Source organism: Nothoprocta perdicaria, unplaced genomic scaffold (assembly GCF_003342845.1).
Source record: "Nothoprocta perdicaria isolate Ctin4 unplaced genomic scaffold, notPer1 scaffold_32, whole genome shotgun sequence".
In the NCBI taxonomy this organism is placed as follows: Eukaryota; Metazoa; Chordata; class Aves; order Tinamiformes; family Tinamidae; genus Nothoprocta; species Nothoprocta perdicaria.
In genome coordinates, this window is record NW_020455555.1 from 25,917 (window position 1) to 53,115 (window position 27,199).

The window sequence follows — 27,199 nt, forward strand, 5'->3', positions numbered from 1 at the left end:
CACAGGAAGTGGGGCCGCTGCTCCGCGGCGGCGGCGCCTCCGCTGCCGGCCCGACGGGTGAGTAGGGGCCGGGCGCGCCGGGCTCTCCCCGCTGCCTGCCCCGCCACGAGCTTCCCCGCGCGCGGCGGGAGCCCCCGCGCTCCTCCCGCCGGGCCGACCGCCCCTCGAGCCGCGCCGGGGCTCCCCTGCCGGCGCCGCGGCACCCCGCGGCGGAGGGGAAGGGAGGGCGCTGCTGCCGGCCGGCACGTCCCGAAACTCGGGCTGCGCGCCCGGTCGCTTCGGAGCCGCCTTCGGGCTCTGCTCGCGCCGCGGCCAGGCTCGCTGCGTTGCCCTTGGAGGGGGATAAACCCCGTGTTAAACCTCAGTCCCGGGCGAAAAGAAGCGGTTTTAAAGCCTGGGTTTGTTGTGCTCTGCCTGCTGCACACATGGTGCTTGCCGCTCGGAGAGGAGCGGGTTGGAGGGAGCTTTGTGTTGTGGGCCCCTTCAGATGTCGGGGGCCTCAAGTGTGAATTGGTTTTATGTGCGCGTTATCCCAGCAGTGAAGTTTCAGTCTCTTCCTTCTCGCAGTTGGGCTTCCCCTGCTGGCCCTTAACGTGCTGGAGATAGAGGCTGTCGCTGTGGGCGGCGAGGCCGCGTGTCCGCGCGGGGGGCCGCGCTGCCCGTTCCCCGCCGCGCTGCGGGAGCGGAGCGGGGCCGCGGTGACACCGCGCGGCGGCTCCGTGCTCGGGAGCTGCGCGAAACTCCCGCTCCTGCCCTTGCTGCCCTCCCCACCCCGAATGGAGGGGACAGGGTGGGAACAGGGGAGCGTCCACTCGTCTTCAGTGGAATACCGTTTGGATTTTTGGCTGGATTCTGTGCCTTGCTGAGTGACTTGGTTCTGTGCTGTGGTGAATGGTGGAAGAGGGAAGCCTCCGCCACCGCCGAACAACGTAAAGTGAAAATCAATCACTTCTCGCTGCTGTCTCATACTCCATTAATGCAGACACTCACTTGCGTATTGAAGGTTTGTTAACGCAGAAATGGAGATTCCAACTCGAAATTGCAAGTTAAAGTTGTTAAAGCTCAATATAAAACCCCCCTTAGACTTAATGCTGTATATTTTCAGTGAAATATTTTCCAGATTTGCTTAATATTTGTTTTAATCTGTGGGGTTTAAAATTATTTTTAATTCCAACCTCCTCTATCAGGAGGAAATGAGACTCTGATCCCTTTCTTCTAAGGCTATAGATGGTTGATAAGAGCAGAGTGCTCTGCTGTGTTGGGGAATTCTAAAGAAGAGCGGAAGAGAAGGATAGTAAAAGTGTTGGGGTTTGTTTGTTTGCTTGTTTTTATCTTAGATGTGGTAGATGTCGAAGCTCATGAGTAAGGTAGTTTCTTCCTTGGTTGAAATGCTCTATGCTGCTTCAACTTCTTGTGTTGGGAGGAAACTCCTGGCTTCCCTTTATTTAGTAGCAGACAGCGAGTCCCCAGCACTCCCAAAGGCACAAATTCGGAAATGTTCCCGGTACTTGTCGGGGCAGGTCGATGCGCTTGGCTGCCGGGGCGTTCGCCACGGCCGCAGTGACACCCGCGGGGTCCTTGTCCTGGTACCTGGAGCCCCGCGGGTCCCGCCGCACTGCCGCAGTCCCGTGGCGCCCGCACGCTGAGCGAGCGAGAGCACAGCGAGACCAAGGCATGGTACGGCACAAACAGAAATGATCTGGCTTGCGTGTCCTGAGTGAAATGGATGCAGACCTCAGTGCAGCTAAGACCCAGTGACCGTGAGTAATTCCTTCCTATTCTTCTGGATCCCCTGACTTTGCTTCAGCCTTTTCCTTAGAGTAAAAAAATCCAAAACCAATAAAAGAATAGGAAACCCCAAGCCAGTCACTAAGACTGCTGCATCGTGGTAGAAGTTGCACTAAGTTATTCTTGAATTCAAATTCTTTGCTTTCAAGCTCCAGCCTCAGGCTATCGGTCCTCCAAAGTGAGCCTAAAACATCATCTGTGGGTATATTTATCTGATAAGTAGTTGGGGTCTCTTGCCAAGAAACCCACAGACGTATCTGGCATCACAATTCCTACCCGGTGCCACAGCGTGCTGCCTCTGTGACTGTTGGAACTGTTTTGTGGGCCCCTTTGCATCTCCAAAATGACCCGAATTAAAAAAGAAAAAATGAAGTTCAGGAGTGGGCATGGAAAACATGAGGGCAAGTTTTTCACTCAAAGAAAACATATTGCACAATGTTTTTCTCAACTCTGAAACAATTCCTGTCATTACAAAGCAATCCTCCTGACTTGCAGTATTTTCCTTCTTAAATAAGACTGAAGCAGGATCATGAGGGTGGAAGGACATATAGACTTTGGATGAGGATTTTGGTGGCACTGGATCTGGTAATATGCTCATTTCACTCTTCTGTTGCATTATCCTCTTAAAGTATGTGAATCCCCAATAAAAGTATGTGAAGACCCCACCACAGCCTTGGTGCTGTAGAAATAAAATACAAGAAATACAAAAAGACAAGGATTTTCAGCACAAGACACGTTTTTAAAATGTATTTTTAAAATACTTTTAAAAGGAGAAAAAAAAAAAAGAGTGAAAAGAATTCCCAAAGGGCAACTGTGGATAGAAAATGTTTCAGGAGCGTAATGGTTTTCATAAAAAAAGTTTTGTGCCTTATCTATGCAAGTAGTAATTATGATCTCGCAAGCTGATCTGCTGCAAAGGAAAAAATGAGGTTGTAAATTACAAGATGTTCCCAGAGAAATGTAATGCTTGTGAGGGACATGGGAATATAATGTTACTTCTCAGATGGAGCCACATCTTTTAACTGCAGAAGAACTCGGCAATAGGACACTTCTTACCATCTGTCAGAGCAGTTGCATTTTGAATGATGATAAAAAAAGCCCAGCCATCTATTATACTATTGATTATTAGAGAAGTGTGAAAGCAATATTTTTTTGAAAGAAAACATTGCTGATGGCTACAAACAGTGCAGCAAGTTGTTACCCTTTGTCACCAGTGCCCTTTGATGCGAAAGGAGTGGAACAGGGTATGGAGCATGTCCCTTTTTAGCTGCATCTAGCTGCTGCTTTCTGTTAAGCCTATTTAAAAATCTTTATGGTACAGCTGCATACACCTAAAAATGTAGATAGATGGCTTTGTATTTGCAAGTGTTTGTCCGATCTAGATAGGAAATGCTGATGGCCACTGCTGGCTGAGAAATGATTCAAGAGTAACTCGGTAGCTGGTGAAAGGAGCATGAAGTCCCTGCCACTGTGGGCCTAGGGTGAGCTGGACTGTGGTGAAGATCAGAGTTTCAGAGGGAAGGAAAAATGAACTCGTTTTCCAAATCCTTGTAGATTTTGCTGAAATAAAAAATAGGAATATTAAAATAGATGTGGGAAGCCGTACTCTTATTGCGTTGGCTCTATTTTTCAGTGCTTCAGTTTTGTGTATTAGAAGATTGGTAAGAGATGCTTACTGGGCAGCTGCTTCCAAGTAGAGTAGGGAGGGAAGAATGTGCCTGTTCTTCCTGAACTGCTTTTAAAGGCTAATCCCATGTGCTCTAAACCTTTTGTTTTAGTCCATAACTGCTTGCCAGTTCTATCAATAAATGTGCTGGAATTGAGACATGAGAGTTGGAAAGAAGATAAATGAAGCATCAGTGTTTAAAAACTAAGCTCAAAGTATCCAAATAAGCCTTTAGATAGGCTAGTGGCTATCATGTGAGGAAACACATCTATTATTTTTATCTAACCATTTCCTGATGTTCTCTATCATCTCCCACTGTAATTAAAAATAGCTGTAGTGATAAACCTGTTTCCGGCCTAAATTCTACCCATGCTACAAGTGCCACTTTTGTTCTAATTGCTTCTTCTAATCCACCTGGCAAATCTGAGGGAGTTTTCGTCTTGGCCCCTTCTGTCCTCTCTGCTCTTTTGCTGTTTACCTCCCTGTTTTCAGGCTCCTGAGATGGCCCCCCTGTTTTGGGGGATATTACGGCTGCACAGTGGGTGGGCGATAGAAAGGGGGTACCTGTGTGTTTGTCTTCTCCCTTCTTCTTCCTCCTAATTAAGCACTTCCCTAGCCTGTGGAAGTGGAACAATTTTCTCTATGGTGCAGTGGTTTCTGGTAGGAGTTTCACTTTGGAAAACTATCCCAAAGTCTGAATCAGCAGCCAAGGGCCAGCATGAATGCCCTTCTGGTGCCTAAAATGAATATTCCCAGTAGTTTCTTAACTCATGACAGGAAATAACCTAAACTAGCAATTATTTTGTTATTGCAACAGAGTGAGGGTGCTGGAAAGCTTGAGTCGGCAAGAGGTAACAGCAGAAAATGCAGCGTGCATGAGAGAAGTAGTGGAGTATCCTTTGGTAGGACATAGATCGCAGGAGAGGGGCTGCAGGAGCACCACATGGGATTAGGAACGTGTTCTCCTGAGTAATAGAAGCTTGCATTTGTTCTCGTTTTTTACTTTTTATTTATTTTTATAGAATTGATATTCCAGTTGTAGAATGGCAATGGAATTCTTCCAAGGCTAACGAATACCGTGGATGTAGAACCATGCCACATATCTAGTGGCTGTCACAGTCCTTTCTGCAGTATGAGTGTTGCTCAGAGTGGGTTTTCTGGTGTTCAAAGACAAAATAACACAGCAGAAAAGAGCTTGGACTAAAAGGTGAACTTAGAAATACAATAACTGCACATTTCCATGTAAAGCTAATAAACAGCCTTAGTTTTTCCTTTACATGCACACCTGCCTCTTGCTTTTGACTTTGGAGATGAATGATCATAACCGAAAAAGGAGCTTAAATGTGTCCTCAATATTAGTTGTGCTTTTTGCCAGGACAGTATGTCCGTGTTTTCAATAAAGATCAAATCTGTAGAATACCTGAGCTTTCCAAAAGTTCCTGTACGAAGCTGTGCCAGTTTGGTAGTAACATGCCCAAGTAACCAAGTTTTGGTAGTAGCACATGAGGGTGCCGAGCCCCAGCTGCTCCCGCTAGGAAAGGCGGCGCTAATGGTTTTCCAGATGCCGACCACAGGAGGAGGACAGCGAAGGGCAGCTGCTGGTTTGCAGGTATCTGGTTGCAGAAGCCACGCAAGTTTAAAATTGGTGACTGAGGTGCTGTTGTGAAGATGTACCGCAGATACTCTCGTTGTCCATAGGTGTTGGGAGCTCAATTTTAGCCCTCTCCAGTATTACATATGTGTAACTGTCATGTGTGACAGTTAATTGTAACAAGAGGGCAAAGTGTGAGCTCTGTGAGAGTTTCTTTTTGCTGCCAAAGGTAGGTTTGCTTCTCGTGGAGCGTGCTTGTCTGGAGTCTGCATCCATCTGTCTTCTCTGGAGAAAGGAACAGTAGGAGTGATCCTTGTTTGAGTCTTCTGGGATGCGTTTTCCTGCTGCTGCAAGGGAGTGTTGAGGAAGCACCTGAAGGTTGTATAAAACACTGCCACATTAAAGCATGGCAGGAATTGTTTCTAGCTCGTATTTTGAAGAACACACTAAAAGCTCCAAGTGCTAATCTCAGGAATAGTTTAGGGACTATAAATTTTGTGGAGGGCCAAGCCATAGATTTCTGTAAAAACCCTTCTGAAAGGGTGTTTTGGATGATAGCTTTCAGCTGGCATTTGGAAGCACTTCTGCTGTCCCTTAAAGGTTTCCTCGAGCAGCAGTGTCAAAAATGATGAGACACTTGTCACCCTGTTAATGCAGCTTGAGTCCGGTGGGCAGCATGTGTCTTCTAGCACTTGCTGATGCTGGTGCTCTGTTAGACTGGAAATGAAGACTTCTGAGTGATGCTGCTTTGGTCCACCCTTCCTTTGAGCTGGGACCTTTAGGTATGGATAGAAGTCCTCTGAAGAAAACGCTCTGATTTTTACAAACTGGCAGGGAAATCATCAGTCTATTGTAGTTGGCAGAGGCTGACGTGGCTGGGGTGTCTTCCTCCCCCTGCCTGCAAGGGCTGCAGCTTCCCCTCCCCGTTCCCTTTGGGAGCAAGGGCTGAGCTTCAGCATGTAAAACAGTGCGCTGGACTCTGCTCGGGAGCCTAGTTTCTTTGGGTAAGTTTTCTTTACATTTCAGACATAATTCACTGTGTTTCCCTTGTGAGAAGATGGTCCCTGTGTCTCAAAGATTAACTTCAAGGACCGAAGAACTAAACAAAAAGATGTGGAGGAGGAGGAGGATGTGAGTGGTGTCTAGTAACATTTTTAATGGTCTCCTGCTTTGGGAAAAAAGCAACATCAAGATAGTTTTGTCAAACTGATAGTTTCTTTGCTTCAAATGAAATCTAGTGTTACTGACCCTTTAAAAGTAACTTTCTGCTCAGTCATAATAGCAAACTGAAAAGACAGACATGAAATAAGTGCCCCTCGCAGCATGTCTGAAACGGAGCGGCTGTTTCTCGGTCACTTGGCAGCAAGCTGCCGGTCCTGGTGGCACAGGCTTGTTGCTGATGTGCTATCCTGATAGCATGACTTCAGTTATTTCTGCAATTGTTAGTATAAATAAATAAATAAAATACTTGTGGGTTATGTTCCCCCTGCCATCCTATGGCCTGAGGAATAGCAGAGTGACCCGCTATTGCGTAGCACATGTGAACTGGAACTAGCACCATTTATGAAACAAACAAAAAGCCTTCTCTAAAATATTTCAGGCATTTTTTTTCTTGGAATTTTTATATTGAATTGTTTTTAGCTAGCTTTAGATATTTTGTGGTTCTTGAGCCAAGCTACCAGTTGGACAGAATGTGCAGAAATGGCTTCCAGGGGATGACTTCAGCTGTTTTATTGCTCTTCAGACTTGCAATAAAAAGATTTCTATGCAACTGTTACATGGTCCAGGGTACCACACACACAACTTGGCAGTAACCTTAAGGAGAACATTGCTGTGGTAACACTTAGTGCATAGTTGTCTAATGAAACTGCATTTTTTTAATGGAATTAAAAGCATAAGTGTATCAAGGCAATTGAGTTAAAGCCTAATATTGCTAGATGCCTCAAAGCCTTTTCTTTTTCTTTCCTCCCAGCAGTGTTTGAGAATATCTTTTTCTGTTGCTTTAACTGCTACAGATGCATAATAATCTGGAGTTGTACCTCCATAAAAACCATGTTTTCTGCCATAGGCTAATAATTGAAAGAAAATTCAACTGCTCCACCAGATTGTCTGCAAAATATGTGTGTATTTTTTCTCTTTTCATGTTGGGCAGTTAGCTGTGAAAATGTTAGAACTCCCACCCTGGCCAAGGACGGCCGCTTTTGATCTGCGTGGCTGTTTCTGTTGTGTTTAAGGGGAGCAAAGCCTCTGTGAGCAGCAGCCTGGACATCTTGGTGCGCTTCCAAGGGAGGCCCCTGCTCTGCACAGGGGCAGCGTGCAAGGCAGCTGGTGGGTGAGTGGCCCCTTTCCCCACCTCCCACAGAGGGGAGCTTCCTCTGGCCTCGTGCAGCAGTTTGGGGGATATGTTGGGATATGTATTTTTGCTGTGGTCAGGCTACAATAATTATAGGGTCTAGCTCTGCTAGTTCTGTAGAGCTAGGTCTCTAACCTTCAACTAAATTATAATTGGGAAAGCTGTGAGAAAACAGCAGCACGAGTATCAGCAGAGACGGACATGGGAGATGTAGCTCTGTTTTTGCCTGCTGCAGTTCTCACCACTCACTGAGTCCATTTCATGGGCATGCGGGTTTCTTGTTTGCGTGGGGCTTGCTTGTTTTGTTGCCTTGGTAGGAAATGGTGTGAGTGAAAGTGCAGCTGACACAAATGCTGTGAAAATACTGCACACTGCAGTCAGATCCCAGGTTATGCTACGCTGGCTGGAGGGCTCCTGTCCTGTCCCAGGCTTTACGCCCCACCTTATGGGGGAAATATTTGGCTAGGACCTTTTTCGATGCATCACTTTGCAGATCTAAAGAGCGTTTTAGCTTTCCTTGTTCACTGTCAGGTGATGCCTGTTAAGTGAAATTGTTTTATTTTGCCCTTGCCCTTTGAAAACAGACCATATTTTCCTGCACAGAGATGACGGCTGCTCCTGGCTGCCCACGAACTCCCGCAGTGCCGCGTGGAGAGCCCCTTGCTAATAACGTCATCTGCACCCGTGGTCAGAGCTGCTCAAGGTTTTCGCCTGTCACATTCAATGATTGCATTAAAGATAACTTACTGTTTGGGAGGGGTGTTAAGAATGCCAAGAGAAAGTGCTTCTCTCCAGGTAGTAACTTGAACTTTCGTTGCTGCTGGAAGGTTAAACTTTAACCTGGTAGCCATATGATACTGCTCTTCCATTATGTCCCTTACAATAGTGGGAAAAGGACTTGCTTTTTCAGGTTTGGAGGCTATTTTGATGCCAAATTTCAAGTGAGAATGGAGGCTAGAGCAGTGTAAAAAGCCATTGAGTGCAATAACGTAGCTATAGGAAAGTGTATGTGAAATAGAACAACTGGTATATGCCATAGAAACTGAAGCTAGTCCATGTTTCAGGTTACCTCCTCAGTAATTATTAAAAACAAAACCAGCAAAACCCTTCAACTGGTCTTATCAAAGCCTATTTTTTACCGGTCTCCGTTCTTGCCAGGCAGCTGTCAGTTTTCACAGAAGCAGCAGAGCAGCCGACTGGCCGCCCATTTCCGTGCCCTGTCAAGACCCAGGAGCGCAGTCACCCGCCTGGCTAGGGAGCAGCAGCAGCTCTTCGTGCTTCACGTTCGGCAGCTCCCACGCAGGAAGCTTCCATGGAAAGGGACGTAGGTCCTGCCGCTGCGCTCGTTGCTTGCGAGGGGTTAGGTGGAAAGTAAGTGATGTGCACAGCTTTGCTCTCACTTGCCTCTTTTCAGCTGGAGGGGATGCCGTTCTGTGTAGGAATAACAAATTCCCCCTTGTGATAATTGGCTTGCTTCTGGAAGCTGAGGAGGATGGTACCTCTTAAGCAATTCCATTTTTTTTCCTTGCCAGTTCTCAGTAGACTCTGTAAGTATTAAATTTAAGCTGTTTCAGTGTGTTTGATAGTTGCTTCATTTGAGGATGATGGGATGGGTATGATGATTTTCCAGGGAATGTTGGGGCAGTAGATGCACAATTTCTGTGGTGGTGTGGTTCTGTAAAAGTAGAGCTTTCACTGCTACTTTAGCCACTTTGTTTCCTTTTTAAATGAAAAGCTGAAAGACTAATAGACAGGCTCAGAGTTTTCCCAACACGGGGAAAATGCCGAAATCTGTATCAATGAAGTTACGGGGTCTAGCACTGAGAAGGAGCTATTTGCAGCTACAATCCCACGTATTTGCACAGTGTACTGGAGTTGCTAACGTGAAAGTGAAGAATTGTCTTAGTTGCCTTAATTTTTAAGGTGCTTTTGTTGGCAAGACAATGATGCTGCTTTTGTAAAATAAGCAATTGCAGAGGCCCTTCATATGAGAATGTTTTTGTTAAGCCTGCCTTTTTTTGAACAACAAATCCTGTGACAGCTGTTACAAACCATTGAGGTAATACTCTTGTACCAATTCCTGTATCTGAACTGTACTTTTTAATACAGTTCTTGTGCCGAACATCTGATTTTCCTCTCCAGTCCTCCCCTCCTTCCTCCCCACCTGTCTCCCCCACACACATAGGAGCTAAATAAATGTCTCAAGTCGCCTGTTACAGATAAGTTCAGGCACTTGATACTTATTTACAAGCTTCCCATATTGTATATAGTAGTTATTGTATTTGTGTGGGCTTTCTTGTTTGTTTTCCCTGATCTTTACTGAAAATGAAGTATCATCTTTGTGAGGGGTTGGCGTGTGGCAACTTCCCCTCTGTGGGGAGCTCAGTGTTTATGAGTGGAGGTTGAAAACAACGTGGAAGGAGCCGAGGAGGCGGCGTGGGTGAGTAGGAGCTCAGCGCGGACCCAAGGCCCTAGCTCGGGCCCAGGCCGGCAGCGGTGCTGTGGAGGACGAGCTGGTGGCCGCTGTTTAGTCTGCAGCGGGACTGATGCACAGCAGCCCTGGGCACGCGTGGAGCTCCTGCATCTCCGTGGAGGGCAGAGCACAGGTTTGGGGCTTGGGTTAGGCCTCACCTGGAGCTGGATCTGCCCACAGGTCTCCTGAGGAAGGGAGTTTCTTCTCACTCTGGGACTTCTGGTTTGAATCCACAGTGCTCTGGAAAAAATAAGTTTCTGTAGAAAGTGTTCTGTTTGAGCTGCTTCTAGAGTATGAAATACTTGTTTCCATCTGAGGTAGAACTGATTGACTTAGACAAGCATCGACAGAGATGTCTATCAACACTACTTCTGAATGTTTCTCTTGCTATTAATTTGCAAAGATCTAAAATGTTTAGAGGTTGTGTTCATTCTCTATCTGTGACAATCTTTTTATTTGGTGGAGGTTTTCAGCTTCTGTCCTTGTGTCTGGGGTCCATGTGCCCCTGTTCATGTTGTGGGGAGCTGCAGCCCAGGGTGAACTGGATGGAAGAAGAGTGTGTCAGTGAATGCAGGGTAGGAGGGGATATTAAAGGAGTTGCCCTGATGTTTTCAGTATTTAATCTCTCAAGGAGAGAAGTATGTGCATGGAGGGACTCAAGACAGTGAGTGTCTGTGACATCGGGGTGAAATGACAAACATAAAAAGACTACGAAAATCAGCTGGAATTTCAAAGCAGCTGAAGTGTGACCATCTAGGGTGGCCACGTGAAAGGGACCTGTCTGAACCAGAACGTGGTGACACCAGGCCTGTGCGGCGAGCCTGGCATGAAGCAAGAGCGTAGAGAACTCGGCCACTGCTGTAAATCTCAGTGTTTCCCCTCTGTAGAAAGAAGTGCTGATCCTTTGCACCAAGGAACCAAAACAGAATGCTAATATAATAAAAACAAATTATAAAGCATTTTCAATTAGCATGCTGGTCTGTTCCCTTGTGCTTAGAGATTCAATGAGCCCTTTTGTAAGGAACAGAAACATTTCCATAGTTGAATATACATAAGGCCCTGGAAAGGCAGAAAGAATAACAACCAGTTGCTTCTGGAAAACTTGCAAATCTCTGAGCGTTGTATGGCTGTCAGTTGTCTCACTCTTTGGAGATAATAGGGATTCTTGCAAATGCCCTTATTTCAAAGAAACTAGAAGTGAAATATCAGCCTGTGCCATTTTAAGAATTGTGATTTAATCTTTAAACAATGAAATGCTGATGTGAGGCCTGCACGATTACTACTTATTTTTCCAGGTAACCTCATTGTAAAGACTTCAGCATGCATTACATTGGTTTTCATAATATGCTTTTGAGATGCTGTGCACTTTTGAATTATGTTTCATAGCTCCTTCCCTTGATCATCTTCAGCCTCTTGGATGGAGTTATTGATATTCCCAGAGTGGTGCTGTGCCAGACCTAACCCAATTTAATTCATATCAAAATTTAATTTAATTCATATCAAAAAGTTGTGAATGTGTGTAACTAGTGCTCCTCTGTAAAGAGAGGATAGTGAAATAGAGACCTCATTAAACCATCTTTTCTAACAGGATGAGAATGGAGATGAGGTGATGGGGAGAAGGTGCTCAATCCTGTTACTGGTACGGATGACATCCTTGGAACTGTCTTCTAGGACAGTACTCATGAAGGTTGTGAGCAGGAGCAGCTTGAGCCCCAGTGTTCTACCAAGCAAATTTGCACCTTTAGCTCTTCATGTACAATTTACAATGTTAATGTTGCTTAACGTATCTGGTTGCACGAACATTCCTTGCCTTTAAAGGCCACAGGGAATCGGCAGGGGAAAGCTGCCTGTTCTCATGATGTTACTCTAAAACTGTGAAAGGTGGGTAAGGCAAGACCTGTCTTTGCAAAAAGCTGCATTGTTGCTAAGGTTGTCACCCAGTCCCTAGCAAAGAATTTCAACTAATGAAGGATAATTAGAGACTGGAAGGAAAAGAACAAAATGAGTTTTCTACAACCTACCTAGTGTGTAGTTTCTATTGCTTCAGCAATAGGTTTCTTTTCCGAAGCGCCCTTTAAGGTAGTGCTCCATAATACAGGTCTCTTACAGGTAGGTGAGATGCCAGTAGCTAAGGCTCAAAAGTCTGCAATTGTTCATGGTCTTGTTCTTTGGTTTGCTAGTCTTGAGACTCACAAATGGCTAGTCTGCGTGGGCATGCTGGTTTTTATTTTTTTGTGAGTGAGACAGTTCAATCTTTGTTCTCGCAATACGCCTTGACTCACCTGTGATGTCTCAGCTTCTGTGTGGGATGACTTTCATACTGTCTAGGCTTTTCTTTTTTCCTTCCCCCCCACCTTTTTTTTTTTTCTTTCTTTTGTATCTAGATTTAAAGAAACATGAGGTTCTTTGTTTTTAATTGTGGCTTTACCGCTTGCTTCCTAAAGTAACAAGTATTCAAGCCAAAATGAGCAAAACCATCATACAGGCAACTTCAGTAAAAGCTTGGGTTGATATTACATCATTTCTGTGTCTTATCCTATAGACTGTTTTTTCTCCCGTCTGCCTTGATGCACCATGTCTGGATTCTGGTCAGTAGTCTGAGGATACATCTGGTGCCGATCACCTCATAGACATTTAACTTATCTTTGTATAATGTACTTCTGAGAAGAGTGATTAACTTTTGTCTTATTTGGCCTTAAAAGGTTGTTTGCCAGAACTCCGTTTAGATGATGGTTACTTATTTTGTGAGAAAGTTTTCATGAGTTAATTCAGAAAGTTTCAGTTTCAGCTACTTACTGCCTTTAAGTCACTGTAGTGCGAATTTCTGCATAAAGAACCTGACTTGCTCTTAAACTGGCCTGTGGAAGGGCTTCTTACAGCAGAAATACTAGTAACTGCTTCATGCAGTCCTGAGGCTTAGGTTGGACCTCTCCTGGCTGTGCAGCTCACAAAAGCAGCAGTAACCTGATACGCGTGCAAGATGAAGATCAGCAATTCTATACGCTGGTGCTGGGGATAGCAATAAATAATTTTTGAGGCTCTATTATTGGAGCTTATTTGCAAATGGGGATACTGAATGTCCTGGTACTCGCCGAAGCTGGAGGCAGAATGGGAAAGGAGGAAAGTTGCAGGGACGTAGTCAGTATTTGTTTTGGTACCCCCTTTTTGTGCCACTGTTGTCTTTTTGCTGAGCTTCCCCTGGCCTGTTTGGTCAGTGCTATAAGAGGGTGACCGGCCTTCAAACCATCAACTTCACTCTGCCCATCAACTTCACTCTGCCCTGTGTAAAGCAGAGGGAGAAATGTTAGTCTGGGAGATGTTTTTTTCTCAGTCAAAAACTTGCATTTGAATTTGAAATTCTGCTTAATTTTGACCTGTTCTAAAAGGCTGTTTTTGTGACCTTTGTTCAAGTCTTAACCATTTCCTCATGAATAAAACTTTTATTCCCTGGAAGATATTTACCTAAAATAAAAGCAAATGGAAATGGAATCTTCCTCTGCTTCTTCAAAAGGATCCTTGACTTTTTTTTTTCCTAAATCCACATCAATAAGAAGGGCACGTGTGTGTTTCTTGTTTTACGGATATTTTTCTGTGGGGAGGGAGTGCACAGTTCAAATATACGCTGAGACTAGAAGAACCCTTACAGCTTAAACTGTCTCTGTGAAAAAAATTCAATAGGTCTTTCGTTCATATTGGTGTTTTCCAGACAGTGTGTCGGATGAAGTCACTGTTGAGAAATGCAGTGGAAAGAAATAATGTTTTATCTTTCCTTCTCTTCCTCTACCTTTCCCTAATGCTCTTTCGTGTCCTTATGTTGTAACTTTCTTTGTGTGTTTTCCAAATTACCAGCTGCCTTGTAGTTCTAATATGCACCTTTCTTTTAATTTTAGGTTCCGTCTTCATTCTGCTGACTTAAACCACAGATTCCAAAGAAAGGAGGGGAAAATGGAATAAAATACCCAAGTGTCAGAGGAAAATGTCAGACTAGTCAATGAAAGCTATTATTACTAAACTGTAGACTCCTTGATTTTTATGTTTTGGGGAGAACTAAATGCTGTGCATTCCAAACCTACCAAACAGCTTTGGCAGACTTGCCTTACTGGACTTCCAGTGGGCTAAATAAAAATCCCATAACTATTCCTTTTAAGAAGTGGAAATATGGTTCCTTGCTCTCGTCTCCCTTCTTCCCCTATTATGTTTTTATTTCTTTGGGGTGGGACATCGTGAACAAAGCATTTTGCATCAGCCACGCTCACAATTGATGGTTATGGATGACATAGGAACCTCAGACATATGTCTCTGGAGTGGCACATGAAGGTTGAAAAGGTTGAAAACTGCTCATATGCTGCTATATCAGAACTTACAGCAGCTACTACACTTGTTCACTTTCTGAGATTTGGATTCTGGGGGCATGTTCCCACAAAGGTGTGAGCAGAGAAGCCCTCTTTTTGGATGGGAAGTGGAAATATTATAAGGATGCCCAGGAGAGGTTTAGTAATTCAAGCCAGAACTCGTTGGCTGTTATTGGGTCTGGCCTTACTATTCAGTTTAATCTTGCTCATGTACTTGCTGGAATGTGCTCCACAAACGGAGGGCAATGGATCTCTACCGGGCGTCGTGGGCGAGGGCCTGGGTAAAGAGTACTACCAAGCCCTTCTCCAGGAGCAGGAGGAGCATTATCAGACCCGAGCTACCAGTCTGAAACGTCAGATTGCCCAGCTCAAGCAGGAGCTGCAGGAAATGAGTGATAAGTTGAAAGCCCTGCAGGAGAAAAAGAGCCCCAAGATCAACGGTATGAACTACCAGGGCACCAAAGAACAAGCATCCAACGATCTCCTCGAGTTTCTCCATTCTCAGATTGACAAGGCTGAGGTGAGCGTGGGGGCTAAGCTGCCTAGCGAATACGGTGTCATTCCCTTTGAAAGCTTCACGTCCATGAAGGTGTTCCAGCTCGAGATGGGGCTCACTCGGCACCCGGAGGAAAAGCCCGTTAGAAAGGATAAACGAGATGAACTGGTGGAAGTTATCGAGGCTGGGTTGGAGGTTATCAATAATCCAGATGAAGAAGATGGGCAAGATGAAGATGATGGAGTAGAAGAGAGGCAGCTGTATAATGAAAATGATTTTGTAGAAGGTATGGTAAATATTTATTAGATGCTTTCCAAGCAGTTTACTGAATGTCCCTGTGAATATTTAATCATGCTTTTAGTTCTAGTATTTTTGTGTACTGGAATGAGATCTTAAATGGAAATTGCATGATAAGAATCTTTAATTCTGTTTAAGAATCTGTAGCTTAACATTGTAGCTTCACAATGATGTTTTTTGAGGGGGGATCAGGAAGGAAGTTTCACCGCAGTAAGCGTACAGTTTAAAATATTGAAACGTTTCCTGGGTGATTTTTTATCTGAAGGTTTATGCTTTTCCTTATGGTACTAAATAACTGAAAGGCTTTTAATAAATCTAGTGTAGAGAGAGAGAGAGAGAGAGAGAGAGAGAAATTGATTCTCTTGCTCTTGTTCCTGCATAATTAAGCTTTTCAGTTGTGAAGCTGCGGAGTATTTTTCTTCAGATGTCTGTGCCACTTTTGGTATTCAGGCCTTTTGTTCTCATGGAGTCGGCAGACTTGTGATGAAGAGGGAGTGTTGGTAGATTATTGTGTTTTGACCATGTCAACTCAAGAATTTGGTGTCCTCGATGGACCTTTGAGTGGGGAGACTGATATACCACTCCTGAAGACACTTAAGCTATGAAACCTTAATTAGGCCCAGTATGAACTATGTGCAACTAATTTTTCCATGCTTATAAGTTTAATTACGGAGCACGTCCGTAGAAACAAGCACCCAGGCTGCCTTCCAGCGCTTGTGCTGGCCCACCCACAGGATGCAGGAGCTGTAATTCCTGTAGAGATGGCTCTCAAGGTGCAGTGTAATGCTGCAGATGAGTATTGGCAAATACTGCCCTGTACCTTTACGGTATTATGCAACTCATACTCCAGCTTTCTTTATGGCAGCATGTTGTGAATGCAGGAGCATTGCTGTAAAAGAGAACCTGGATCTCACAGCACTGCTGTCTGTTCTGTTAAGCAAAGACCTGCTGCAGGGAGGTACCACTGGCCTTGGAATAACCAGCCCTTTCAGTCAGGGATGAGGCAGTTGGTCTGTAGTCTTAAAAGTCTTTTGAACAGCAGCCTGTTTCGCTGAGCTGCTGCTTTGTTGGACGTTTGCTGCAAAGTACATGGCATTATTCAGGAAGGTGGAGCAGGATGTAGAATCCATTGAACTGTGTCAATATAACACAAGCAGTGTGGTGTTAGACTTTAGTAAAGTTTTTGTCCAAAACGGTGTTATTTTGGCTGAACAAAATCATTCCTGCGGTGTCCTATTAATGTTTTTCTGTTACATGCAACAGCTTTTCTTCAACCCTTTTAGATACTGCTTGCATTTTTGGTGGATTTTGTCTATTACTACTGAAATACTGGGGTTTTTTGGTTTTTTTTTTCCTCATGTCCTGCCTTTAATGACTGCCCAAGCTGATTCGGGCCTCAGAACTGCACTTTTCTGAGCAGTTCTGCCCTTGCTTCCGTTCCATTTGGAGAATGCTGTTCCCTCCAGCTACCACAAACAGATAGGTTCACGTTTCATAGCCGACTCGGAGCCCTTACTGAAGTCACAGCTGTTCCTGCAAGCATCTTAAGAGCACTACTGTGTTGTTGACACATTAATGTTGTTTATTTGGAGACAAGTTGTTTAAATTGTCTGGAACTAAAGCAAATAATTTGTTGAAGTTCTGTATCCTCTTCAGTTGCTGGTTGTATTGCACCAAGTGGTTTAGGACTTCCAAGATTAAGAGGAGATCTTGAAGTAGTTTAATACAAGAGGTTGAGAAACTACTAGAGAGTTGGATTTGTATGTTAGGGAAGAAAAAAACTCGCATGATATTGCATAAAATAATACATAACCATCATTTATGCCTAAAATAGATGTCCTGGTGTTTTGACTTGCAGGACTGCTTTCTCAAAACGACTGCAAATCTGCCTGCAGAAATTTATTCACAAAGCTGTACCACTGCCCATTAAGTTGTGCCACTGCCACAAGCCAGACTAGAAACCAGGCGTGTTTATTTTAGGAAAGTGTCCTAACTTCCCGCTTCAGCAGTCTATTTTTTTTTCACATAGAAATTTGGTTCTGGGAATTATTTCAGCTCTTTCCTAGATTTGTTAAATATTAGACTAAACCACGAACTCTGTAATCTCCTGTGGAATGTGCTTTCAGATACACTAGTAAATCCTTAGAGAATTTGGTAGCTGTTGAAGCTTTGAATCTTTCCTCCTTTTTTATAGACCATTCCCTCTAAGGGTATTTCTTCATCATTACTGAACATGTCCTAAATTATTCTTCTGCTGTATTTGCATCATCTTTGGAGATCAGTGAAAAGAATATCGCCGTCTTGATCAGTAAAAGCATCAAAACTTATTTTACTTTATTTCAATCATTTCAAAAAAAGCACTCTATATGTGGGAGGAATAAGGGTAATTCAATAATGTACATTCTACCACATAGATCAAAATTCAAGCCTGTAAATTACCTCTGTGGGGTAGCTCATAACAGAGAAAGAAGGTTGAGGAGCAAACACTTGCTACATAAAAAATATAATGGGGAGATGGTTTGGTGTCATACATTGCAGCAAGTGAATGTTCACAAGGCTCTGCACAACTTGGACTTGTATGTTAAAGGTATTGAGGGTTCTATCAAGTTACATACAGCAAAAGATGCGGCAGTATTTTTTTATTTTGAAGAATTCTTTTCTCTGGCATGATGTAGACTGAGGTCTTGTACCTTATCCTTTGAGTAGGCATAAGGTATTAGCACTTGTGGCAGATACCGCTTAGAGAGTAAGCAAAGTTTTGGAAATATTTCATCTTTAAACAGCTATTGAATACTAGAGAAAAGTATTAAATGTTAATATATCCAGGAGTAGGGGTGTGAAGTACTTGCTGTTCATCACTTGAGATCACGGTATGAAGACACTTACTGTGGTGCATCAGCTTCTCTAACCGAGAAACTGTTTTCAGCTACACACGGGACTACTCTACACAAAGTGTGGGAGTGGAAAAGGACTGGCAGGGATTTGTATTTTTTTTTCTGCTTGTAGCAGTCAGACTTTGAGCCTTCACTGTTGCACAGAGACACCCTTCTCAATGCTTGTCATTAGCCTGCCAATCTCAAATACTCATGCTTGTCATCAGTACTAAATATGGTGCTTATCTTACATAGTTGTGTGTTTAAAAGGTGTAAATGCGGATGGATGTATCTTAAATAAGAGTGCATTGCAAAACTTTTTACACACCTAGAGAGCATGTGGGTGAAAGGCTTATTTGGTCCCCAGTGGCTTTCAGGCGTGGCAGCTGGTTGTTCTGCTGCACCCTGTGTCCCAGGGGTCCTCTCTAGTAGTAATCCCATTTCCTGTGGGTTCAGTTCGTGCACGTGCACGAGAAGGTGCGTTAGAGATGCTGCAAAATAGTGAAGTGGGAGAGGGAAGTTGCTGTTAGAGAGGCAGATAGAGACCGGGGCAGAAGGAGGGGAGAGTGGCTGTGGCTTGGGGGTGGTTGGGGAAGGAAGCTGACGCGGAAGGGTGTTGCAGGAGCGAGGTAGAGCGGGGGAAAGGGTGTTAAGCAACTGAATGGAGGAGGAAGGTAGAGGGTGAGTCTGGGATGCCAAGGGGGACAGCAGGGGCAAGACTGTACGTGTGCCCTGCTTCTGGTGTGGAGTGAGAAAGCAATGGGAGGAAAGGAGTGTGGGGGAGAACTGACAGGGGAAGCTCTAGGGTGAGGAGATGCTTTTTTTCAGAGGAAAAGTAGAAGAGCTGTAGGACCATTTGTTTTCTAGTTCTTGAGCTAGAAATGAGTTAATTAAGTAAATTAAGAACAAGCCATTCTTAACATGAGGGCTGCTCCCTGCACATGTTCTCAGACCCTTGTCTAATTTGCAGTAGACTGAAAAAGGGTGGTATCGGTACCACACACGGAAGGGAGACCTCTGTGTCACCAGAGCAGCTCTGTAGCATTTCCTGCCACCTGCTCTCGAGGTGGAAGCTGGAAGAGAGGGAGGTTGGGCAGGTTGTGTGCAGGACGGACAGCCCAGGCTGCAGCCTGTCAAGTGACTGGAAGCACACGGGTGATTGCTCATTTGGGGATGTGTAGCCATTCCTTAGCTGCTACCAAGGCCTGCGGGGCCTGCTCAGCTGAGAATTGTTTGATTTATCTAGCTCATGTTCTTTAGCTATCTATACTCCCCTTTCTCTGCCGTAGGGAGATGGGGTGAGCAAAGGGCAGTTGGGTTGGAGTATCTTTCCTGTCATCACTGTTTACCCTCAGGCTAGCATGAGGTAAGACAGACGTGGGATTAGCCATCCTGCCAAGTGCACGATTGAGTCTCGGTCTTTTCCTTTGTGGTTTACCACTGGAGAGGCTATTTGGTTTGGCTTAATTCCTGGATGTGTCTTAAATAAAAGCAGTCAGCAAATTTTAAATATTTGTCCTGAAACGGGTAGGTTCTGTTACCCAACAAGCCTTTTATATTAAAGTATCTCTAAGTGGATAAGTGGACCTAAGTGGACAGTGGATCTATAGCAAACTAATTGTTTTATCAAATAAGAAGTGTCATAGAAAACTTTGAACACTGTGTCTGGAGTAAAACATCACTGCCCATGTTTATGGGATAGAAAACAGTGTAGCTTGTGGTCAGCAACTGAAACAATAGTTTTAAAGTATTGCAGTATTTATCGCACAGATTTTCTTTAGGTATCGTATTTCTGGCTTCATGGGCTTTGCCAAGCAGAGCTTGCGCTGTGTCTGTTGCTGGCCAGACAATCCCTGCTAATGGTGTGGAGTAGCCCGGGGAAGGGTGGCTCCTTATTGAAGGGGTTGAGAAAAGGCAGTGTAAGGTGCCCCTCTCTTTCCCTGGGAATCATGTTCTGCCTGAATCACGACGTGCTCGAGAACCTGAGAAGCTGATGTACAATGTCATAAAACCTGTCGCTGAACCCTGAGAAGCCAGGGGGAATTATAGGCTTGAGCTTATTTTTCAGATCAACTCTAAGAAAGTAAAAGTTACTGTAATTCATAGTAGTTTGTAGGATTTTTTTTTTTCTTACTTTAGGGGGGAAAAAAAAAGATGTTTTTATTTGTTTATGCTTATCAAGAAAATTGGTGTTTCTGAAATAAAATTGCTGGGATCTCTGAATTCATAAGTTGCTTATGTGACTTATTCTTCAGGTTACTATCGTACGGAAAGAGATAAGGGGACACAGTACGAGCTGTTTTATAAGAAGATGGATGGCATGGAGTACAGACATGTCACGTTGTTCCGACCTTTTGGACCACTCATGAAAGTGAAGAGTGAAACAGTCGATATTTCTAGATCAATCATTAATATTATTGTTCCTCTTGCTGGAAGAACTGAGGCATTTGCACAATTTATGCAAAACTTTAGGTAGGTGCGTTAGACTGTAGAGTGAGCTGTGTTACTGACTCTTAGTGATTTTTCCATTTTTCAAATGAATTTGTGTCCTGGTAGATTTATGGTAGAACTAATGACTCCAGCCTTGTGTGCAATTGCCTTGGAGTGTTTGTAACCAAACTGTTTATATGGGGAAAGCATTCTTTCCACATGGATTTAACTGCATCTCAAACTATACCAAACCCCCTCCTGGAATGAATGCCAGGACTATTGTGAACCTGGAAACTGATGTTCTTGAGCATGCCCTTTTTTGTACTTATGCCCCCTTTTGTGCTTCTTTTTCTAAAATAAGGCATTGGAGTGAGGCATATAATATTGGTACAATCCAATTCAAGTGGGAAATAGGGGGAGAGAGGCAGGAAAACATTTTTCTTTGCTTTCTTTAAAAGCTAGTTAAAGTCTCACTGAAATATTTGTATCTGTCGATGTTTTTTTTAAAGTGCCTGAGGTTTCTGTTGTGTTGCAAGTAATAACAGCAGCTCGTCTTTGTGCTTATAGGGATGTGTGTATTCATCAAGATAAGCGTATTCACCTCACTGTGGTGTATTTTGGACAAGACGGACTGTCAGAAGTGAAAAGCATCCTAGAGTCTGTAGCTAGGTAAGTAAGTATATCCAATATCAGCAGTACAAACAAGATTGAATGGTAGTTAGTCATTTTTAAAAACGAAAGAACAATAAATGAAAAAAAATGTATAGGCAGATACAACTTGCAATGAATATTTTTACTTTTAGTGTTTCACAGGTTAAATTGCAAAAGTCTGCAATAAACTTTTAGGTGAGGTTTTGAGTTTTCTGTACCTGAAGCATGCACATCTAAAAAGGCCAAGAAAGCCTAACAGCAGCAGCTTTGAGACTGACAGCACCAAAAAATACAGAAGTTTTGCTATGAATATTCATTTACATTAACAGACTGTTCAGAATTAATGGTGCAGTGTTTAATTGTACCTGAACTGGGATGCATGTTGTGACAGCTCTTTGCACTGGAGAATTTATTTCAATGACGAGGAAGAGAAATGACTGGCTGCTGTGTTCAGGGCTGCTTTGCTTCTCAATCTGTCTGGCCAAGAAGTTAGGTTTGTCCTCTAGGCTCTCTGTACCATGTAATGGTTCCAGAATGTCCATTATACTTACCTTTTTCTATAGAATAGCTTCAAATAAAGGGTATTTTGTCAGCTGTGGCTTACAGAAAATAGAATTACAGCAGTTTGTATATAAAACTTGCAAATGTTGCTTCAGAGGAACGGGGCAGCTTTGCCCAGTTAGGTGAGAAATCTGTCTCGCTTTCAGATTGAGTAGCTGTGTCCATCAGTCTCTAAGGAGCTAGTTCTCTGCCTGAGCTCTCGTTCTCCTTCCTGAGCTGGGAGCCTGTTAAGTTTGTTAGCCAGAATGAGCCTGTGGCCTGCGTGTCCGCGTCATACAGTGCAGGACCGAGTCTTTTCTGATGAACTGTGTTTGGCAGAGACTATTGCATTGCTGGATTAAAATGTCACGGTGAATTAGTCTGTCATGGGTAGAAACCTTTAGGTAGCAGTGAATTCTGTCTTACTGCTGTGAAGCCACCATTTAGCTGCTGAACGCTGATCTCATCCTGATATAGAACTGGATTATTTTTTAAATGTCCAAACGAAATTCCTGTAAAATGTTGGAAGAGTATAAAAGTCCTTCCACCCCATGCATGGATTTATTTTGAATTTGACTCTGTTTTTCTTTCAGGGAAACTAATTTCCACAATTACACACTTGTCTCTTTGAATGAGGAGTTTAACCGTGGCCGGGGACTCGACATGGGTGCCAGAGCCTGGGAGAAGGGCGAGGTCCTGATGTTCTTCTGTGACGTTGATGTTTATTTCACAGCCGAGTTCCTCAACAGTTGCCGCTTGAATGCGGAGCCCGGTATGTTCCTGTTAAGTTGCTCTAACCGAGTCTTAGCTTGTTGGGCTTTTAAAGTGTCCGTAGTTGAGCATCCAGACTCGTTGGAATGGTAGAACCTGTTCAATAGCATTCAGCTAGCTAAAGGAAAAAGAACCACGCTCAAAAGAAAATACTTTAAAGACTGAAAAATAATTGATTCTCTAGTTTTTGTTTTGAGATAAGAATTCATTGTATTTTTGTGCAATAGATAAGTTTTCACATTGTCAGCTTAGGCAAGTAAGAAAAAGTCCGACGGTTTAATTTTTGCTAATTTGTAGGAGATTTGTGTAACAGAATTACATGGGAAGTCTCATGGAAGTGGAATGTAATTCTTCTTATACAAAAATCTTTAACAAGTTGGTTTTACGTCTTTTAGTACTTACCTGTGTTTTGTTTATAAAAGTGTTTGCAGTAAAAGCTACCCAACATGAGGCTGGGGCAGAGCTACGGTTCCACACTTGCATCCCAAGCTGTGATTTTTTCTGACCTGGTTGTCTCAAGTTTATGAAGCTCACTTGTTTTACAAGCTTCTACAAGAAGAAAATGCTTTCTTGAGTTTTGAGCGCTGCCTTGAAACGCTCTGCTAAGGCTTCTTCTGTCAAAAGGGAAAAATATATAGATAGATAGATTTAATGGTTACTCTTAATGCAGGTTTGTTGCAACTACAAAACTTACTCTTCAAATATCAATTTGGAATGAATAGATTTTTTTTTTCACATAATGAATGGACAAGAAAGACTGGTCAGCTCTTTGGATTCTAATTCTTGCTCTTTACTTTTGCCTGTGTTTGAAATTCATGAAATGGTTTGTGTAAGTTTTTGAAAAACTTTGGAGAGTTTTACTCTCCAAAATACTTGGTCAATTTGCACAGGGAAGGGAGTTGGAGAGACTGCTCGGCAGTTTCTGCTGGTAGTTGTGCCACCTCTGCTTCGAGCGAGATTTGAAGGCATCAGCAAGAGCCCCTTGAAAAACACCTGTCAGATTCCGGTAATAGGTTTAGAACTGGTGGCACAGCACAGCCGAGATACTTGCAACACTTAATGACCTCGTGGGACTCTTGCATGCTGGACATAGCCTGCTATTTATTTATTTAAAAGCATGCAATGCAGTGTGTTCCTTGGTCTTGGTTATTTTTGTAACTTAACTGCTTATGATTGTTTAGGGATTTTTTTGCTGTGTTATCTGATGAGATGTACATACTTACTGGTTTTCACTAGATGATTAATAACATGCCACATAAAGAGGAGACTCCTACAGTTTCCTCTTGCCTTTGGAAAGGGAATAGTCTTAATAATTATTTATCTCCTTTTCCTTTTAGGAAAGAAGGTTTTCTATCCGGTGGTATTTAGCCTCTATAATCCTGCTATTGTATATGCCAACCAAGATACACCACCTGCTGTGGAGCAGCAACTGGTAAGCAGCCAGATTCATTCTGAAGAAGGGTAGTTGTGCCTTGTATTAAACCAAAATTAAATGTGGGGTATCTTAGAACATTTAGTAATGTGATTAAATATCCAAGCATTTTTCTCCATTACAGACAAAATACTTGGAAAAGAAGTTTATCACACAGTACAAATATCACATACTAGATAAAACAGAGCTCTACCTGTATTTTAGAGAAATATGCAACTAGAGAGAGAAATTTGGTTGCAATGAACATAAATAAATAAACCCCACATACACTTATGGTAATTTTGTCCTCAGCAGAAAGGGGGAAGTGCTATATTTTCTGGGTCTTGGTTGCCTAAAGGTGGAAGGACTGTCAAAAGAAATTGTTTCTACAAAACTAATTACAATGTACTCCTATTTCTTTCATTGTGTCTTACATTTCACAACACTATCATTTTAAAATTGCAGGTACACAAGAAGGATTCAGGTTTCTGGCGGGATTTTGGCTTCGGGATGACTTGTCAGTATCGCACAGACTTTCTGACTGTTGGTAAGATGAAACTGAGCAGGTTTTTTTGTAGCAAGGTTCCCTCTTCTTACATAGCTTCAAGATAGCCTTGTATAAGCTCCTGCATTTGTCTCATGCTATTTTGCTGAGTTCAGCAGTCAGACTTGCTGATGGTCAAGTTTAGACTAAGAGGTAAGTGTTTTAGATCTTGACATGCCGTCTAACCAACAGTTGTTAAAAAACACAGTATCCATGAAAATAAACAACATTTTATTCAGAAACTTCTAAAAATAGTTTCTTTCTACTTTTTGATTATATGAACTAAATTAACCAACTTTTTGAAGGATATCTCCCAAGAAGACCTCCCATGAAAATGTTAAAATTCTTTAATGTTTTTTGAACAGCTTGAGTAGTAATACTTGGATATAGTTGCCTAAGGCTTTAGGAATATACTTTGGCACCCTCTTGTGGCGTGCTGTTAAAACACAACATCTTGACTTACTTCAGTTGAGAACTAGATGCTGTTGCATTCCTTGCCTTAGCTGCTCTCTTGTTAATTCAACCTTGTTTAATTTCTAGTAACACTCATTTTCATTTAGTACATAACATGCACATGACAACGACAGAATTCTCAGGTTTTGAGTTTTTTTGTCAGTCTGGATTGTTTCTCTTGCTACAGCCTTGGTAAGGCAAGAGAGAACCAACAGTGGTGGGATTGGATTTCTTCCCTTAATCCGAGGTTTTGAGTTGCAATCTATGGAGTAATTGCTGGCATTCAAAGAGAAGAGTTTTTCATATGGTGCATGACTGCTTCATTATCCAGATACTAAAATCCATTATGATTGCTAAGAACAGGAGAAGCATGCCCAGGGAGGCTTGCTTGCCACTCTCTGCAGCTGTCACATGCTATGTCACATGTAATGTGATTTGGAGACTCTGTTTGAAGAGACTCCCTGATGCCAGCAGCGCGTGATCTGTGTCTGAGGCAGTTTCTACCACAAAGGATGCAGTGCTTGAAGCTTCTCTCCCTCAATTTGTCATGCTTTAGCATGGGGCTAACAGTTAACTGCTCCAGAATTTCTGGTTTGTCATACAAAATTTGTTCATGTGCTACACTGTTGCTCATCTTGCCTTAGATCTAACTTTTTACACCTCGGTAACGTTTTTTGACGTTGTTTCATAGGGGGGTTTGACTTGGAAGTGAAAGGCTGGGGCGGTGAGGACGTCCACCTTTACAGGAAGTACTTGCACGGTGACCTTATTGTGGTGAGGACGCCAGTGCCCGGTCTCTTCCACCTCTGGCACGAGAAGCACTGTGCAGACGAACTGACTCCGGAGCAGTACCGCATGTGCATCCAGTCCAAAGCCATGAACGAAGCGTCTCACTCGCACCTTGGCATGCTGGTCTTCAGGGAGGAGATTGAGACTCATCTCCGCAAACAGGCTTATAGGACTAACAGCGAAGCCGCGGGTTAGATGGAGCCCTGGCGCAGGGTGAAGATGATGACTTCAAATTCACAATGAACCAGCATTGTTTTACAGCCTTAATTCAGCTTAAAAATGCAGTGCCTCTCTTTTTCAGTGAAGAAGAGTTTAGGGTTATTTTTTTGGTTCTTGTTCTTGTTTTCTAAGCAATTCTATGACTGATACGTTCTTACCTACATATCTTACCAGTTCAAGTACCTGAAATAAGAATCCAGGAAGCTTAGGTACTTCAAGGAAAGTGTCTTCAGAATTGACTGGATAAACGCATCGGTGAAATGCGCAACTCTTTCCACAGGGTACATTGCAATTCTTATATCTGCATTATTTTATGAATTAAATAATCTTTTGCATTGTCTGCAGAGTATTTTCGGTCTTGTATGCCTCACTGTACTGTACCTTTAGAGGGATGCTATACTTGCATTCTGCTGTAGAAACGAGAGAAATGTGTAGAACGAGCCAAGTTTAACCAAGGATCTCCCTGTAAAAACTATCCGTGAAATGCAGAGCAGTATGCGAACTCTTCAGGTTGCTTCCTTCACAGCAGAAGCTTGGTGCTGTATTTCTTATATTAACAAACATTCACATTGCTGAATATGGAGTAATATATGGGAAAGGGGGAGAAATGAAAATCTTTTAAAGTGGATTTTTAAAGCATTTAAAATAGTTTCACATTGTAAAAGAGAGGCCGCTTTATCTTGGAGATGGGTCAGGCAGGTTGGAAACTTTTCAGTTTTGTTTCTGGGTCTCTCTTTGCCACAGTAAGACTCTGTGTCTTAGGCTCTTATAAGTTGAGTTGTACTAGTAAACTCAGTTGCTTAAGGATGCTTGACCTCACTACCCCATCGTGAAAGGTCCTGCCTGTACCTCTCAGCCTTAAAGTTGAGAAACTGTCTTGGCATTTCAGCACCCACTTGTTAGGTTTGTTAGTGGTGCATTTGCCACTGAGCCGGTCTCGTCCTTTGCTTACTTTCTCTTTGTCTGGCCTTCCCTGGCATGGTTTTAGAAGGCAGTCATGGACTGTGGAGACTATTCCACACGTTGGAAAAAGCTATTACAGTCTTTCCTCGCGGGATACTCTCCTTTCCACTGATAATCCTAGTAGCCTTGTTCCTCACTGTTTCCGTTTGAGTTCATTTTATTTGAGCAGACATGAACAGAGTTCTCTGTAGTTTCATGTGTGGTCTCATGAGTGCCTCGTACAATGGCACTGCTATTTCCCTACTTTTCTTTTGGAGATTTCAGGGTATATAAACTGTTGAAATGCGGGCAGGGCATTTTTCTCCATGTTGTCTTATATGCGATCATATGGCATGCCTCTTTTGTATCTTTGCTCTTAAAATGAGTGCTGAGAATGCTAGTTCAGGGATTGAACCATTTGCATGGTCTCCACTGAATTTAGAAGTTAGTTGAAAACCCTTCTCTCAGATAATTAAGATCTGTTTGTCAATTCAGTTTGTTTCAAGAAATCTGAAGGCGATTAAGAGATTTAATTGTTTGGTTTCTGAATGGCAGATATG

The 27,199-nt window shown here is 43.1% G+C and overlaps 1 protein-coding gene across 2 annotated transcripts; it reads left to right on the plus strand.

Annotated features, from left to right (window-relative positions):
- On the plus strand, positions 1 to 27,121 carry CSGALNACT2 (chondroitin sulfate N-acetylgalactosaminyltransferase 2). Of its 2 annotated transcripts, none has more exons than XM_026043061.1 (8): positions 1 to 57; positions 13,762 to 15,005; positions 20,145 to 20,361; positions 20,887 to 20,988; positions 22,104 to 22,282; positions 23,619 to 23,713; positions 24,158 to 24,239; positions 25,381 to 27,121. In XM_026043061.1, the coding sequence occupies exons 2-8, from the start codon at positions 14,324 to 14,326 to the stop codon at positions 25,671 to 25,673; spliced, it is 1,650 nt and encodes a 549-aa protein (XP_025898846.1). In that variant the 5' UTR covers positions 1 to 57; positions 13,762 to 14,323; the 3' UTR covers positions 25,674 to 27,121. The 2 variants fall into 2 exon arrangements, with proteins under 2 accessions (XP_025898846.1, XP_025898847.1); XM_026043062.1 differs by lacking the exon at positions 1 to 57 and adding an exon at positions 1,741 to 1,760.
- The last annotated feature ends 78 nt before the right edge of the window (positions 27,122 to 27,199 follow it).

Excerpts from the sequence above, each read along its gene's own strand:
- CSGALNACT2 (XM_026043061.1), top strand. The coding sequence starts at position 14,324 with ATGGGAAGTGGAAATATTATAAGGATGCCCAGGAGAGGTTTAGTAATT. Across the intron at positions 22,283-23,618 it reads CCGCTTGAATGCGGAGCCCG|GAAAGAAGGTTTTCTATCCG; the intron begins GTATGTTCCTGT and ends TTTTCCTTTTAG. Across the intron at positions 23,714-24,157 it reads CTGCTGTGGAGCAGCAACTG|GTACACAAGAAGGATTCAGG; the intron begins GTAAGCAGCCAG and ends TTAAAATTGCAG.